General features: G+C 39.7%; 1 protein-coding gene across 4 annotated transcripts in view; it reads right to left on the bottom strand.

Annotated features, from left to right (window-relative positions):
• The window catches only part of VGLL4 (vestigial like family member 4), a 201,168-nt gene that overhangs the window by 37,033 nt on the left and 145,274 nt on the right, over positions 1 to 18,861 (bottom strand). For all 4 annotated transcript variants that reach the window (XM_074283898.1, XM_074283901.1, XM_074283900.1 and 1 more), the window contains one exon: positions 8,885 to 9,074. In XM_074283898.1, the coding sequence (XP_074139999.1) occupies positions 8,885 to 9,074 (190 nt within the window). The remainder of the gene's footprint in view (positions 1 to 8,884; positions 9,075 to 18,861) is intronic.

The following is an 18,861-nucleotide window of genomic DNA, read 5'->3' as shown; positions in this document are numbered from 1 at the left end:
AGTGACCCTCCCAAAGTAACGGAATGGAATTTGAATCGGAGACCCTCTCACTCTGAATCCTTTATTCTGGCCACCATGCCACCTAGAATCTTGCCCCCGATAGGTAGTGGCTTTTAACCTTAGGAAATCCTCTCACTTCTCTGGGATGTGAAAATCAATTACAGAAGAGCTTTATTTATACTTTGTTTATTTGAATTATATTTCATCTTTTCTTTAATCAATCATTCAGCAACCACTTAGTAGGAACAACTAGGTGACATAGCAGATAAGAGTACTTAGAGTCATCTTCCTGAGTTCAAATCTAGCCTTAGACACTTACTAGAGGTGTGACCTTAAGCAAGTCACTTAACCCTGTCTGCCTCAGTTTCCTCATCTGGAAAATGAGCTGGAGAAACCCCTCCATTATCTTTGCCAAAAAATTCCAAATGGGATCATGAAGAGTCAGCCATGACTGAAAAAAATTAACGAATTGCCAAAGCACTTATTAAATGCCTAACGATTTGCCAAGCACTGTGTTAGATGTTGATGTCAGGAAGACAAACATGAAATGGTTTCTGTTCTCTAAGACCTTACACTCTTTTAAAAGTTTTATGTCTTGACTGACATGGAAATGTTTTGCATGACTGCACGCACACACACACACACACATACATACATATATATGTTTAAAATTACTTGCCTTTTCAAGGAAAGAATTTAGAACTCTTAGAATTAAAAAAACAACAACAAATGTTAGAAATACATAATTGGGAAACAGACATAATTGGAAAAATAAACTATTAAATAAATAATACTTTAAAAAGATTTATGCTCAATGTTCCATATATGTGATATATATGTTATAGTATAATTTTTTGCTATTAAAAACTTAAAACTACATCAGAATAGAGATATCCTATATGTCGGTATACACAGAGATGTATACATAAAATACACACACACACACACACACACACACACACAGAGCCCCAAAAAGACTCATTTAACTTAAGGGAAAAACAGCAAAACAAAAAGTTACATTAATTCAACTGTGAGATTTTCTATCACTCCAATTTCATGACCATATCAGAATTTTCTGTTTCGTTAGTTTCACACTAGGTCATTACTTCACTGAAGATAGCATCTTGAATTAAAGATATAGCCAAGGTCTCTTATTTCCTAGCTAGGAGGAAATACCCAAGCCCCAGCTGATCATGTTAAAACAGCTGTGATAAACTGTGGGAAGAGCATCTTCTCACTTCAGAGTGGCTGGAAGAAATTGCCCACCATTTGGGCTTATCAAGCTATCTAGCCAACTCCTGGAACTCAATTTCATATAGTCCCTATTCCAATCCATCAATATCATTTCTTTAAATGGTTCCAGGATGGGAAGGTAAGGAGGAGGGGAGTTCAAACAGAGGACGACAACATGATTTGATTCCTTATCCTCTGCAGTATACTTAAGACTGTCAGCCTTGGAGGCTCCGGTCCAGAATCTGGATCCCCTTTTTGGCAGAGCTGACAGCTACTGCCAGATCCAGTATATTAGAGCATCCTTAAGTTCTTTAACTGTGTTTTGGAGACAAACTAGGAAGAAACTTCAAATTAATGAACCTTTTTGGAGTAGAGGGGTGGGTGGAGTTTGGTTGTGTTTTGGTTTCAAAAACAAACAAAATCTAAGACAAAACAGGGAAAAAACAAGACACTAATGAGCACACAAACCCAATGCTTCCCTCTATACCCTGGTTTTCTCTTTGTGACAGCCACAATGTTCCTAACACTGATTTTTTTTTTTTAAATCAACAACAACAAAAACCTTTTCCCACAAAATCCTCTCATTCAGAGCATAATTGTAGGTATTTCTCTCAGCATCCAGGCAATAAGCCTGAGGGGGTGAAAAGTTGCTTGTTTGTTGTTGTTTTTTTAAATCTTCAAGACAGGCTTTCCTCTCTCCAGCTCCTCTACCAATTCTGCTCTCCTGAAGGTAATGGCACTTGTGTGCACTCTGAGCACTGAGTGGCTCCACAGTGTAACAAATAAGAGGCCTTAGGAGGTCACAAAAGCAAAAGCAAGATTAATCCCATGACTTGTGCAGAACAGCTGCAATTTGCTGCCCCAGGAGTATGGCATCTTCATGTCTACTGGAAACAAACCTAAGTGATCCCAAGGAGACAGACAGCAAACAGAGAATGAGGGACACAAAAGGACCCACATTTCAGAAGATAAACATATACTTCCTTTCTCAAATCCCAAAAGAAATGCATTTTGTCTCATCCGGAATCTCTTAGCAGAACAGACTTGTCCTTTTCCAGTTCCATTAAGTCTTTTTTTTTTTTTTTTTTTTTTAAATGCTATTTTATGTGTGCTGACTAGCAGGCTCTCAGATAACAACACTGTTCTTTAGTGGGTGTTTCTCATTACTTAAAAGGCTGGGGTTTTTTCATTGTCTCCCCCCTCCCAACTTTAGTAGAGTTCAAAATAAAATTCCAGCCAATAAAGGCTGAAGAGTCTCTTGTGAAACAATAAGGTGACTGTGGAAGCCCCAGGTACACGTTAGATAAATGAGCTTCATTCCCTTTTTTCTGCTCCTTTGACTCTTGGCACCCTTGGCATTTGTGTGTGTTACTTGGCAAAGAGGAGTCCAGGAGAAGAAATGGCTATCCAGCTTTCCAAGCTCCCTGGGAGGACTCTTAAGGCAGAAATGATGCCTGCTGGGAAAAAGCTGATGTCAGCTCTTAAGAGCACAGCTCCCTGCAAGGATAAGGAGGTCTTTGTTTTCAGCTGAACTGTGAAAATGAGAAAATGCCTCCTGCCTGACAAACAAGAGACCCATACAACCTAGGTCAGGCCTGGGACCTTTATTTAAAGGTACACCACTTGATTAGCCTCACACTTCCATCTCTCTATATAAAATCCACAGATGCATTTCCCATTATAGAAAAAACAAAAATCAGCCCCCAAACGTAGCTATGTTTTCATCACAGCTGACATTATATAATCTTTGCTGGGGTGATGAAGGAGTAACTAGCCTTATAACAAAACTGTTTTCAGATTTCACTTTTCTGATACAGAGCAATTATTAAAAGTAAAGTTTACAACACCAATTAGGAAATGATATGCCCTTGAAACTACTAGAAAAAAAATGTGAATTTAATATTATAGTTATCTATTCCTGACTATAATAAAAACTATAACATATGGTTTTTAAGGTATTTTAAAGTGGAGTAGCAGTGGGAAGGTGTAGACTCTACACTTCAGAGAATATTTCCATCAAAACTAAACTTTGCCCAATTTGAACCAGAGAACTAGGATGGGGGGGTGGGGAGTTGGGAGGAGAGAAGGAAAGGAGGAGGAGGTTGAAAGAAAACACACTACTTACAGAAATCAACTTAGACTAGGAAACTGAAAAAGAACAAAAACAAAACTCACATTAGCTCCAAACACTTTCCAAGCCAGTCAAAAATTACTCAATTGAAAAATTTTCCAACCAAGGCCACAAAGAGTCTCTATCACCATGGTTATCATGATTTAAGTTTGAATATAAAAATCAGTCCTTCCTAAAACATGAAGAATAGAAAAGCATCTAGTGGGGCACCTAGGTGGTGCAGTGAATAGAGCACCAGCCCTGAAGTCAGGAGGACCTGAGTTCAAATGTGACCTCAGACACTTAATGCTTCCTAGCTGTGTGACCCTGGGCAAGTCACTTAACCCCAATTGCATCAGCAGAAGGAAAGAAAGAAAAGAAAAGCTCTAGTGCTGATTTCTACAATAAAATTATGTTTTTAAAGCCTATTCAAGGTTGCAGTTATTTAGTGATTTTTGTCCTGAGCACTTCCTGAAGGAAATTATCAACAATTAAATAACCAATCAAAGTTTTTTACATTTTCTCCTATTCTTCTCTATTGACATCCATATTATTTTCACTGGCTTATGATGAAGCACAATTATATATTTATGTTTACCCCAAATCTAATGCTGTCTATAGCATTTCAGGAGATCTAGATTTGCAATTTCATTGAGAAAAAGAACTTGAAGAAAGTCCTTCTCCCAATTTAAGTGGATAACTAGAATTCTTGGATTCCTTTGAGACTTGGCCCAAGTATCATGTATATACACACACACACACACACACTGCTTCTCCTGTTTGGATATAAGTTCTTTGTGCTTTACTTTATGTTTAGAACAGGGCCTGGAACTTAAATTCCTAATAAATGCTATGCTGAATTAATCTTAGAGAGTTCCTGTGGGGGCACTGAAAGGGAAGCGACTACTTCCATTATTTCTCCAATGTTTAAAAGTGAAAAAAAAAAATACTTCTTTTTCATTTTTCTCTTCCTATCTTATGTCTTTAGCAAATAACCAACCCTTCCTCCTCCCAAAAAAAAGAACAGCAAAGGAATTATTCCAGAAATTGGAAAATTCATTTTTGAATAATTAAGAACCTATTTCCTACTCTTGAAATGAGGCAATTGTGTTAGATATTCTCCTATGTCTAATTTTCTTTAATCCAACTTTAGGGAAAACTCTAATGAAATGACCACCCCAAAACAATGTGACCAGTGGGACAAGGAAATGTTTTTTTTCATTCACTCCTTCCTTGCCCATCAAAAATCTATTAAAAATGGTTAGCTCAGTTGATTATGACATGGAGTAAGTTTTACTCTAATCCATGACCATAGATATAGCTTACTAAAAAGTCTCATTCACTAAGGAGTGTGTACTAAATGAGTATTCTTCTCAACTCCTAATGGACAAAAACACCCCCAAAAATCTTTCATGTGTTCTGGAATGATTATTAGCATTATCTTTGTATATGGACAGCATATTAAGAAGTTTCAACTGCTAAGAATTGTAAATTCATGCTGAACCTCCAAAATTGATCCACCTAGTAAGGTAACTCCATATCTCCATTACAAATATATACTTATCAACTAAATTTACTTCAGCTTGGAGTGTAACTTATGATACCCCAAACTCTTCTGCTCAAATTCCACTTGTCAGTCAGCCTGGAATAAAACACCACTTTGGCATATATTTTTCAATTTGGTTTGAGTTACCTATTTAGCTACTTAACATTTCTTATTAACACAAAAACACTTAGCCTTTTTACTAAGCAAAAAGAGCCTGATTAAAAAGTGGCCAGGTAAAGTCAATTGGAATAAGTGTGTGTCAGGTAGTGGTGGGGGAAAGGAAACATTTTACATAAATCTTTAGAGTTCCTTCAGAATCTCAGCTCTGGAGATCACCAAATACATCTCTTTTAAAGTTTGCAATTTTGCAAGATAAAAGTGGAGATATCATTTCTATTTTACAATCACATCAAATTTACAAATAGATTTCCTATTTCCTTTTTTTAAAAAATATAATTTCAGATGCACTTTAATCATATCATTGGATCTATTTCAACTGGGAAGTAAGGAGTAAATTTCTTAATTTGAGATAATATATCAAATCTTCAGTCTACCACAGCTCTTTGTTCCCAGGGACAAATGACCATTGCAAGCTCAGGCACTAGGCTGGAGAACTCCAGAGAGCTTTTCTGTCTCCTTATCAGATCTGATCTCTCTATAAAATGGTTTTATTTAATAATTTTTCTTAGTTACAAAAAAGAATTCCACACCAGAGGAGGTTTAGGGGGAAGGGAACTGCTATTTCTAGAAATGACTGCCAGTGAAAGGCTTCAATAAAACTTATTACAACAAATGACTGAAAAAGCAAACAAAAATTCAAGCTAGTTGGAAAATAGGATCTGACCCAATCGTCAGATATGCTTGAACTTCAAAAGAAATCCATATGATACCACTTAAGTGGGAAAACCAGTTACTCTGTTTACCACTACAGAACATATACTCCTCAAAATTAATGATTATACTGAAGCTGATTTCAATGACATTTAAAAAAGTGATATTAATTGATTTGAGGAAGAACAGCAAAATTATATTATTATTAGCATTAGCTTTTGTTAAACTGCGAAAGAAAATCTATAAAACTAGAGAATCCTCACAAATTATTAGAGATCCCCAGATTACATTTAGAGAATCCAGTTGATTTTATTCTTCTCAGCTCCCCACCCCCACTCCCAGCCAAGACCTGCCCTTTTAAACTGTTCTTACTGTACTTTATACCAACCAAAGACTTTAGATACACACTATATTTCTTCTCTGGTGGTAAAAATTTCTTATGGGCATTATATGGATAGGGAAATCAATCCAGAAGATAAACAAGCAGGGGCAGGAATAAAAGATTCCCTTTTCTGGTTTGTAGTTCAGAGGTACCATTTTCTGTAAGGAAAAATCCAATGAAATTCAATAACCCTCTCTGCAGCCTCCTACTCTGTGCTCCACAAAGCCAGACCCTCGATCTAAGTTTGGAAAGTTATCTAAATACAATTGTTTTCATGAAATGCAGCCAAACCATATATCTTTGAAACCTCTGAGTTAGCTGCCAAATCTGTTTTTGAACACTGCTCCTTCCCCAGATTTATTATGATTTTGTAAATGATAAAATAAACAAAACACATTTTATTACAAGTTCTTAGATTTAAGAGCACAAAAATGAAAGCATATTTTTATGAACTCCTATAGAGATTAAATATAGTATCCTATCAACTTCAGTATAATTCTGCTCCAGAAGGAAAACCAAAAAAAGGAGGTCTGTAAGCCATTATAGAAAACCTTTGTTTTAAGGGACTACACTGTTACTTGCAAGAGAAAAACTTTTATCAAATCAAACAATTGTATTTATTAGATGCCATTACAGAAAGGCTCTTTGAGGTAATATATTCTTGATATTTGCCTATGAAAACCATACTGGTTTTTTTCTAAAGCATAAGGGAAGCATTAAGAGACATCCTTAAAATTAATCATTAGCTGAAACAAGGAAAAGAAAATAGATGATACAGGTTAATTAAACGCTAAAGCAGAACCTCTAGTTAAGCTCTAGGGCAAAATCTATGAGACCTGAGGGTCTAGTTAAGAAGATTATTCATCACTCAGATCTGGCCTGAGAGGCCTGCTGTATGGCGATGCTATTTTTGGCTTTCGATTAGAAGCCAAAGGAAAACAGTATATGAAATTTAGTCCTTCCAGCTCGATCATCTCCGACTTACTACTGCTAAATAAAGGGCTGTGAGTGACAAACGGTCAGTGACATTTCAAGTCAAATGGGAATCCTGACATTATTTCCTACCACCAGCCAGTCCCCGCCAGGAAATTACAAAATAACTGCACAGACGCTGCCTTCGAGTGCTAAAGGCATCCGAGGAACACGATTTGGGTTCGGGGTCCATCTGGTCCGCTAAGTGACCCCCGGCCTCAGAGGCGACAAGAAAGAGAGCTCCAAGCGGGGTCCGCCCCCAAGTTCAAGGCTTCCCACGAGGCCCTGGGCTGTGAAGAGACACACATCTTCCTACCCACGGAACCAAGGCGCCTGAAGAGTTAAAGAGACAAGCCTCCCCCTCCTCCGTCCACTTGTGAGATTTCATTGTTTTGCACTGCCTCGGTCCTGGATTCCTGATTTGTAGCAAATTCCAAAGCTACAGACTGCAGGCTCAGCCTCTGACTAACACCACAGTGATTTATTTGAAGATAAATACCTCCGTCAGTGTCTTATGACTGAACACAACAGGCCAAAGCAGGCCGGAATGCGGGGAATGCTGCAGGCTGCCGGGGCCAGGGCGGCAGGCTCCACTTATCAAGCTGCCTCCGATTGCCCAAGCGCTCGGGATCACTTCCTCCGGCGAGGAGGGAGAGAGGGGAGCTGCACACCGCTGCCAGAAATAGCAGCGCTCCCAGAAACGGGGCCGGGGAAGAGCGGCCTGGGGATTCATTACGGAGCAATTAGCTCTCAATTTGTCTCGGGGTCCCCTTTCCCCGCCTCCGGCCGGGACGGGAGCGAGGAGCCACCTCGCGTGGCGGATGGAGTGCCAGGGACCGAACGTGAGCGCTCACATAAGGGCTGATAACAACTGGTGCCCTCAGCCGCGGGACCCGACTCTGCCGAGCAGCTGGCGCGGCGTCTCCGGCCCAGGAAACACGCAAAGCATCTCTCCCTCTTTCCAAGGAGCTGGGAAGGCGGCGAGAGGAGAAAGCGGAAGCCACTCGGGCCGAATCCGCTTTCAGACTTAGGTAGCGATGCTCCATAAATGTGCTGTCACCTCCGTGAACCACGGGCCTGGCGCGGAGCCGGTGCCTGAGTCTAACTCTCCACCATTCATTCATTCGCTCGGCATTAATCCCACAGGACGGAAACTGATATTTAACAGATGTAGTAGAGTAAGTTTAAATTCTGTGTCCCTTCAGAAAAAAACTAGATAGGACTTCACAGGAAAAGGCCTTTTCCTCCCTCTCCTAACTGCCACAACCCAGGGTCCGAAAGGGACAGAGTCCACTTACAAATAAGGAAACGGACCCAAAATGAAGCGATTTGCTCAAGATCACCCACCAGTAAACGGAAGAGCTGGAATTCGAACCCAGATTCACTCATTGTAGATGGGAGGCTCTTCCCTGGATGGCCCCCTGCCCCTCTGTCAAATGTCACCTTCCTCACAGGCTCCATTGTATGTGTATGTGTGTGTTCCTCCGTATTTATGTTGTATACAGACAAGGGAGGACCCAGCTGACAGCAAGCCAAGAAGCTGAAAGCCCCATGGCAAGGTAGAACCGCACCAAAATTTGAAGAGAATATCAATATTCATACAAGTCTCTCAGAAATAAATTCTCTCAGATAATTTTTACGCTGTATTAGTTCGATTAAGGGCTGCTCACCCTTTGACAGTAATAATAGTAGAATCAAAAACCAGATGATTTCAGAATCCCTGACGGCCAGCCTGGGCCAGTGGGCTCTGAAGAATGCTGGAATCAAGAGGCCCAGATGTGGCTACACAGAATAAAAACGAGGTACTCACAAATGGGGATTGAAGATACGACTCATCTTGGACACATGATCATTTTCACAGTCTAGGTCATCATCTCCCTGTTCCACACTAAACTTCCTCTTGCTGGGGCTGATGGGAGGGGGCCCTGTCCGGTGATTGGTGAGGGCAGGGGACACAGGAAGGGCTTGCATTCTGGGTTCACCTCTTAGAGCAGCTTCACCTGCAAGGAGAGAGGAGATGCAATCATCAAGCAGAAGTACATGCCCACGATTCAACGCTTTTCCCAACCCCCAACCCCAAGACAATTCTGACTCCTTTCAAAATTGTTCTCACTGGAAAGTTTTGGCATTTTGGCCATATGCCTGCCATGCTCAGAACATGGTTTGAGTGCATGGTTAGAAGCCAAGCATGAACCATTTTATATAAGACGTGATTTTTTTTTTTTAAAGCACAAGTAGTCTTTAGGGTAAAGTTTAAAAATAAAAGTTGGAATAAAATAACAGGGAGAAAAAGAGCTTGTTTACCATAAGCAATCTCAAAGCCTCATCAAACACACAGGTTTTGAAAGGGTCTTGATTCCTAGCCCACGCTATGAGACAAACTCAATACTGAGCTCATTAAACCCAGCGTGCCAAATTAACTTTTCTTGGCTGTTACATTTTTATCACTCTTTTTGGCATGTTGCTTTGTTTAAAAGGAATTTATGAGTTAGTAGTTCACTTATTTACAGGGGGAAAAAGAAATTAAGGAAGAGGAAACATTTTCTTCATTTTTTGATATAATTAGCCAATCTATAAGCATTTATTAAATATTTGTTGTGTGTGTCAAGGCACCAAAAATTACAAAGAAAGGCAAAAATATTCTCTGTCTTCAAGGAGCTTACATCATAAGGGAGGAGAAAACATAGAAATAAAGAGACACATACATGATATACACAGAGGAGATGGAATGTAATCTTTTTTTTTTTTTTTTTTTTTTTTTTTTTTATTTTTTTTTTGAAGCTGGGGTTAAGTGACTTGCCCAGGGTCACACAGCTAGGAAGTATTAAGTGTCTGAGTCCAGATTTGAACTCGGGTTCTCCTGAATTCAAGGCTGGTGCTCTATCCACTGCGCCACCTAGCTGCCCCCTATGGAATGTAATCTTAGAAGAGAAGGTTCTAGCACCTGGGGGAAGGGGAAGAGAAACACCAGACTTCCAACCCCATACAAGGTGATGACAAAGCTTCTTATAACTATAGCATTTCAGGTGAAATTGTTAAACCAAGAGAACATAAGATCCACAAATTACCTACTTTGGAACCCACCCAATGTGCCCTTGACTACTCACGTATCAAAACTATTTAAGCTAAGCTATATTTTTTCCTTTTTGAAAATGAAAATAAATTTAGCCTTTTATTTTTCCACTAAGAACACAACCCATATTTTAAAAAATATGCATATACTTTTAGGATAAGATAAAGAGCTAGAAGAGACTGCAGAGGCAATCTAGTTCAGTGTTCTTATATTCTAACGGAGGCTCACCAAGGGGGACCAACTTAACTTGCCCAAGGATTCCCAGGTGAGATTTGGAACAAGGTCATTCCACTGCAGGAGCTCTGTGCTTTTCCTCACCAAACTGCTTTAAGCTCAAAGTTCAAACAACATTTTTAGAAGGTTTTAATTTATGTGGGGATAGGAGAAAGAAGAGAAGATTGGCAAAGGAAGAATAATCAATGTTCCCACAGCCAGTGGGAGTTCAGAATATCATTGGTCTCTGAGGCTGGAACCATTTTAATTTCGACTTAGTCCCAATTTGGGAGTAATATTAGGATAAAGTCAACTTCATCTGAGGCCTTGTGGTCCCTGAGAAAGGAAATCTTTGTCTGCCACCACTAATTTTCATATCATCACTGATGTGTGGAAGGTTTTTTAACAGTCATCTATTTCATTCACATATGACAAGTGTGATTTTGTTAGAGAAAGGAGGAGCAAAAAGCAAACGTTCTGAATGTTTACCAGAAAAAATAACATGTTGCCAATTTAGTCAGCACGATATAAACTAGCAAATATATAGTGACCCATAATACACCACAAGTCAGACTTCCTTTTAGAGACGCTGGCAGCAAAACCCAAGTGGAACTTTCCATTTCAAACGAAGTGTCTAAAAAATCAGGACCTGTCTGGCCTGGGACTTTCAGAAATCCAGGCCCATTTCCGTTTGTCACATACAGAATTCGGACTATCGCCATACTCTACCATAGGATGTAAAGTTGAGAGAAACCTTAATCATCCACTGTACTACTAACAATCCCATTTTACAGACAAAGAAACAGACCGGGGAAAGCTACAACCTCCTCAAGTTCACACGAGTAGGAAGAGGCTGAAACTGGGATTTGTGCTTAGGTGTTCTGATTCTACTCACAATGCTCCTTCCAGTATACTAAAAGTATACAACAGGAGCTTGGAAAAGGTTGAGATCTGTGAGAGCTGGAACAGACAGAGGAAAACCGAAAAGGGAAGACAGGACCTTAGTCTAGCTTTAGAGCATGGGTGGGATTTAGGAAGGGAGAGGCTAACCCCAGGTGGAGGTGACAGACACTCTCTCTGATCCTGGTTAACTCATTTAGTTAGACATTTAGTAGTAAGCACCTACTAAGGGCTGAGTGCCAGAGAAGCTCTAAGTAATCCAAGTGCACTCCAGGTACACAGTTCACTAAAGGAAAGGAAGAATAAAAGCTGGAATTGTATACTGTTTTCTCAAAGAATTGTTGTCCTTTGAATTGTGTGGATTTGGCTGATAAATGTTTGAATTTATGTAAGCTTCACAATTTCATAACTCATTACTAATTCTGTCTCCTCAACAAGACAGTATGCTCCTTGTTGGGACCCATGCGTGTGAGAGTGAGTTGATTCACTGAAAAATGATTAACAATATTATTATGATTATCACTAATAATTTTCCATTGCACTTTAGAGCTACGAAATGAATTTGCAAAGGTCACTAGATTCTTAAAACGATGCTGTACAATTACACAGTACAATGCATCATTATTATTCTCATTTTAAAGGTGAGGAAACTGAGACAAAGGTCAATTGATTTGCCACAGATTCTGATTTAGTGGCAGAGCCAGAGCTGGACACACGCCTTCTGACTCGTGTTCTTAAGCTGGGTCAATTATTCTTAGTCAACAAAGGAAGGAAGAATTTTTTTTCTGATAATAATCACTAGCATTTACATAGTATTTCCAAGTTTGTGACATGCTTTGAAAATACACTATTTTATTTAACTTGATGCCTAAATTTTTTCCCCATATTGTCTACATCAATCAAAGCAATAGAATATGTTCCAGCTTTATGAAGAAGATGCTGGTCAAGATTAGAGAAAGGTCCACAATGTTTAGATCTAGAAGGGAAAGGAATAGTCACAACTTTGCCATAATTCCTGAAGACAAATTTTGAGGATAAACCCTGCATAATCCAAGATTTTCCATCACAGCGCAAACAAAATCTCTACTGTGTCATCTGAGACTTAAAAGAGTTTGTTTTCTGCTACCTCCCCTTCCCCTTAACAGTGTGTAGATCTAAATGAGAGAACTCAAACCACAGCCCACCCTACTGAAGGAGCCGGCCCAGCTCTGGCAGTCATTTGTCTCTTTCTGTCTGCCCACAGGCCGCAGCACCCTGAATTGACATCATCTTACTGGCAAGGCAGGACCCCGATCAAACAACTGTGCTCTACCATCTCCCAATCCAACTCGGATCTCCCCAATTCATTACTGTACAGAACAGTGTCTGTGCAAGGGCAGAAACCCCAACAGCCAGTGCAGATTCATTTTCTTTCAAATAATACTTCTCTTTGTCTCAGAGAGCAGCAGCTGGGGATAAGCCTCTTTCAAATAGTTCAGCTTGCGCCTATTCATCCCATTTAACTTTGGGGAAAAAATAGGGCTGTTGGGCAACATGATGAAATACATAGAAGGCAAACAGAGATAACTGTGTGACGTAGTGTCTGCCTGGACACAGGACGAGGCGGACAGTTCTCCATAACTCAGCGACGGAGCTCCAGCCCCGCCTTCCTCCAGCTAGCCAGGAGCGTATCTGCGTGTGTGTGCTTGTGTGTTTGTGTGTGCGTCTGTGCACAAAGTGAGTCTGCTCCGCCAGCAGCGCAGGGAAAACATCCCGGCAAGTGATTTAAACGGAGATAAGTTCAGAAACATTCTGCAGCCCCCTTTGATGAGTCCTGATTCCTATTTACCTTGTATCCTAACTCAGGGAACATTGTAATTCTATACTATTCAGGGTAATTTGTGGCCTTGTCTTATCTCCTTTACAAAACTGGACCTTCTTGAAGATTACTGCTTAGTGACTAACAGGGCATTAGACATTAATTAATTAATCAATATTTAAATTTTTTGGATAATGGTAATGAAATCTGCTGAGAGAGCAATCTGACTTATTGGTTATTAATAATATCTAGGTGAAACACTTTACATATGTTTGCTGTGGAATGAGATCTCAGACCCATGATATCATTAATATGTCATTAAATCTCCATTTTATTAGACCCTCACAGCAAGCTTATGAGGTAGTTGCGATTATCTTTCAGCTAAAACTGAGAAAGGTTAGATGACCTGGCCAGGGACACTCAGTAAGTGTCTGAGGTAGGATTCACACTCAGGGCTTCCTGATTCCAGATCCCACACTCTAACCAAGGCGCCACCTTGCCACCTCCTAATTATCCTATGTCAGTACAATATCAATGAACTCAACATTGGTTTTTTCACCCTTATATTCTAGTTTTTAGGAAGAAAAGGGATTGATGACAAGGAAAAATACTGATGTTAGGATTTCATTTGTGAAAACTCCTTCAAGAACACTTGTTGACAGCAGTTATCTAGGCCAGCGTCTACCCAAATTTAAACAGAAATGGGGGCCAGCCAGATTCAAACAGAATCATGCAGACTCCTAATGGCTACACATTGATTTATTTTTTAAATGGGGTGCTGTTTTCTTATATTTCTATTTATTTTGTTAAATATTTCCCAATTGTGTGGTTTTTTTCCTCTGAGTCAATTGGGATTAAGAGACTTGAACCAAGGGTCATACAGCCAGGAAGTATTAAATGTCTGAGGCTGAATTTGAACTCAGGTCCTCCTGACTTCAGCACTGGTGCTCTATCCATTGCACCACTTAGCTGTCCTCCCCAATGTGTTTTAATCTGGTATGAGCCCTACTGAGGTGTGCAATGGGCTCACAGGGTTTGTGTTTGACACTTCTGCACTGCATCCACATCTGCAGTAGAGAGCAAGCTTTAGGAAAAAAAATCTCCCCAGGGGGTAATATTTCCTAGCATGATGGTGAGGTTGCTCCAAATGCATTAATGATGTTATATTGCATGACATTATGAGGTAATGCCGCTCAGAGAGAGTGTGAGTGAGGTTATGTAGGAGATATCCTGTTTAATTAAGACTAAAATTGATAATGATGACTCAAAGCATTGGGAAATTATAAAATCATTATGGAAAGAGTTGATCATATTCAGTACATTGTACCATGACAGGAAAGCAGGAATTTTAGAAGGAAAATTTTTTGTAAAGTTGAAAAAAAAAAAAAAAAAAAGACTTTCTGATTAATCCTCAGTTAACATGAAATTTAATTAAGCAGAATACTACAATTCCTGAGCATCCGGATTAATCAGCTTTGTTACAGTCAGGATCTTGGGGAAAATATCTATGTCTATAAAACAAGGAAAATGCTATTTTCACCATATACCTTACAGAGTCATTGTTAGAATCAAATGAGATAAGTGATATGAAGCACCATAAAGTGCTACTTTGGGAGGAGGGGAGTTCTAGGACCAGAATTCCACCATTGTGAGGAAACACCCTCCACAAACAGAAATCAGTTAACTTTTGGTTATAGTCTTAGAGGGTCGCCTGGGCACTGACTCACACATGGTTACACAGATAGTGTGTCAGAGCTAGGGCTTAGACCCATAGCTTCACGTGAAGAAGTCTTGGAGGAAATCTAGCCTAACTCCTTCATTTTGTAGTTGAGAATGCAGAGGACTTGTCCAGAGTCACACAGTAATAGAGTCCCATTGGAATCCAGGTCCTCAAGCAAGGTTTTTTCCATTGCCCCATGTCTTCCAAATGCTAAAGCTGGCCCTACTCTCTCCATGACACCTTGCTCTATAAATATAAACTCTCATTAGAACAACTAGAGACAACAAGGGGACAGTCATTCCATGGAAACGGAACTGGAATAGGGGATCTTGCTATTTGGAAACCAGTAGCAAGGGAGGTTATATGGACTTCATGTCACAAGCACCTAAGGTCATGAACATCTCATATATTGAATTCAGCTGCTGAAAAGTTTCCCTTGGAGACCTAAATCCAGAGCCATTATTACCAGTGGTAAATAAGGCTTTGCCTCAGGGAACCAACTTGAGGGGAGGGGAAAATGAGCACTTCCTCCATGAAAAGGCACACTCCTTCCATAAACCAATACCTCCCTTCTCCAGGCACCCACCCCACACACATCCATACACTCCACTGGCCTGGCAATCTGCCCTCCCTTTCTGAGTCCCTTCAGTACAGATCCTCCCAAACATCTCCAAAGCTGGCTTTTCTCCCAAAGGAGGCTCCTCCCCACTACCTTAACTGCAGATGGAAATCGCCTCTGCTCCTACCCACAGCAGCTCTTCAGTGTCTCCAGTGGAACTGCCATTGCTGCCGAGAAATTCCAGATCCAGATGCCAGCTCTGGACTGGGTAGAGTAAGGATACGAAGTGACTGGATTTAGGCTAGGACATGCATATTTTCTACGCCTTACCTCCAAAATAACCAGGGCTGCAATTTTTTAAAAGCACTTGGTCTGTTCACTGGTACTAAGGAGCCCAGAGGGGGCATCCTGAAGGGAGGGAAAGTTCAGGATAAGTGGAGGGAAGCCCCCAACATGGATCCCCCTCCACCACCAAGGAGAAGCAGAAGTCCAACAGGCAAGAATGCATGGGTTAGGCCATTACTGGAGGGAACACCTTCACTGATGAGGTCACAAATCTGTTGAAGTATTACTGCTTGGGCACAGGAAAATCCCTCTACTTTTGAGTAAGTGGATGGGGAAAACAATGTGAATGAGTGATAGCTGTGCTATAGTAGAGGGTGTCTCAAAAATCTAAGTACAGTTGTAAGCCATTAAAATGCAAAAGCTCTGATGGCTACAGTGACACTAAATGGCTTGCAACTACACTAAGACTTTTGGGACACCCTGTCTATTTTTTAAATTTCTTTTTATATTCTTTCTTTTGTTTATTTATTTGCTAAGGCAATTGGGTTAAGTGACTTGCCCAGAGTCACACAGCTAGGAAGTATTAAGTGTCTGAGACCAGATTTGAATTCAGATCCTCCTGACTTCAGGGCTGAATCCTATTGCCTTTATGGCTTAGAATAACAATATGCCTGCAAGTAGAGCTCCAGGCACAATATTCACTAAAAATTAGCAAATTCTAAATTGCTTAAAATTAGCAATTTTCTTAAGCACCTTTAGGACAGCCCCTATAATATTTTCTATATTTGTTGATCATACAAAAGAAAATCAAAAGTCATAATGGTTCTTCATTAGAACCATTATGAAGAACATTAGAAGAAGATGGTTCTTCATAAAGAACCATCAAAAAAATCAGGATTAATAATATTAGAATTCCTATTTTGCACTAGCTCTTTTCACTCCTGAAGAGAAACAAGTAGCTTGGTGGTAATGCCAGTATAAGTCTGGAAACCCATGGGTCCAGGTTCAAGTACGATTTCTGCTTGTGAACATGATGGCATCAGATTGTCTTGCTTCCTACAATCCCTGAACCACCAGCAGCAGTCCAGCCCAGCCCTCCCCTTCTGTCCCAATCCCTTGTCTCTGAGCTTGGAGTTGGTTCTGGCTTGGGAGGAGCAGCTTCATTAGTTTCAGCAGAATGGCTGAATCTACAGGTTCTGGACTCATGAGCAACAGTCAGGTGAAGTTCATGGACCCCTTCTCAGAATAAATGTTTTTAAATGAGTAAAATAAAATACAAAGTGTTACAAAGAAATTAGTGATATGGAAACAGTTATCCAAATATTTAGGGAAAAAAGTTCACAGATTTCAGTTAAGAAATTCTTGGCCAGAGCATTGGGAAAAGTTCATTCTGCCTGAGAATAATTGGGTAGAGAGAAAATGAAAGACTATATGCACTAGGCAAATCAAGAAATATTTATTAAGCACCTACTATTTGCCCCTCACTATACTATGTGCTAAGTACACAAAGAAAGGCAAAAGACAGTCCCTGCCCTCAGAGAGTTTATAATCTAATGGGGGAGACACATGCAAAAGCCTTTGGAAACTATGATATGGAGCCTATGATGTCAAAAATCTTACCACAGCTAGAATTGAGTATGGAAAATGACATCTTACTAGCCATTACTAGCACTACAACATTATAGACATAGTCCCTGACTTCACCAGAATGTGTGAGTTAAAGCTTATGTGGGCTATAACAGGAATAAAATCATTAGCAAACAATTACTAGTCAGATCTGTGGGGTTTTTCCTTCAGGGAAAACAATAATAATTAATAATAGCTGATGTGTATAAAGCTCCGTAAGGTTTGCAAGATGCCAAGTATTATTGCAATGTATTGATTTCCCAAGAACACAGACACTCTTTTTTTGTTCTGGCTCATGTTTCTATAAGCCTTTTTAAGGCTTAGGAAACACTTTTCTCACAATAATTCTGTGTGATACGTAATGGAAATATTATTAATCCCATTTTGTAGATAAGGAAACTGAAGAACTGATTTTTACATCAGTTACCCCTAGATGACAAAGTTGCCAAAGTGTCAGAGCTAGAATTCTATAAAACCAAAGAATAGATCTAAGAAAGCTTCAACAAACAGAAGGCATCCTTCAAACATAACCCTTGTGCTGTCAATCAAAGAAAAAGACAATAATCCATTTGGTGACCAAATCCATCTCCCTCTTCTGAAATAGAATGTGCCAACATGTCTGCCCCAGAAGTAGTAGTGTGGGGTAAGGGAGAGGGGGAAGGAAGAAAAGAAAAGAAAACAAGACCAAAAAAAAACAATTAGCTTTGCGGCCCAGCTCTGGCACCTAGTATTTGTGCAACTTTGGACAATCATTAAATTTCACAGATTCCTCACCTGTAAAATGACTGATAATTCCTTGTCTGGATTAAGAGGAAAATATTTTGCAAAGTACAATGTGTCCAATACAATGCAGCTGTTATTATTGGGCAAAGGAACTAACTCTGATACTTTGTACACTACACCATCTTGAAGTTAACCAACCCTAAAAGCCCTAGTCAATGGAGGACCCAAGCACAGCATACCCAAAACCCAAGGAGATTTGAGCTGATCATGTGATACTTTAGTATTTTACAGCCTTTTATTTCACATATAGACCTAGTCCCAGTTTTCAAAAGGCAAATCCCTTTGCATCTCACTTAAAAATCTACTGCATTTATTTCCAGAGTCCCACCCTCCCTCCTTTTAGTAGAAGTTTTACTGTTAATGGGGAAGAGGGGAATTATTAAAGCAAATTGCTCCCACAGAGCAGTGAAATCAGGGACTGAGCTAGATCATAATTTCTTCCCTGATGGGACTTGTAAAAGCTTGGTTAGGTTAACAAAAAGAATTGTTCATACCTCCTCTCTGGCTCTTATATAGTAGATTATAAACTCCACAAGCAGAAAGGCAGGGTCTGTTTTTTCTTTATGTCTCTTTCCATTCCTAGTTCATTTATTTGTACATAGTAGGGGGCTAATCAAATATTTGTTGAATGAACCAATGAAAGAAGAAAAGTCTTCTGAGATGCTTCTATTAGTCTATCTATAGTTAACTCACAAGGGGAAAAACTAACTCGAAAGGGAAAATGGCATACCTATGCCTTCAAAATTTAGACAAGGAAAAAGAGAAAAGGAGAGATCTGTTTAAACCACTTGAATTACAATAAGATTGACTTTTAATATAACTAAAAAGTA

The sequence above is a fragment of the Sminthopsis crassicaudata genome, chromosome 1, assembly GCF_048593235.1.
Source record: "Sminthopsis crassicaudata isolate SCR6 chromosome 1, ASM4859323v1, whole genome shotgun sequence".
Lineage (NCBI taxonomy): Eukaryota > Metazoa > Chordata > Mammalia > Dasyuromorphia > Dasyuridae > Sminthopsis > Sminthopsis crassicaudata.
Note: the sequence above shows the minus strand (reverse complement) of the source record. Positions and strands in the feature narration are given on the sequence as shown.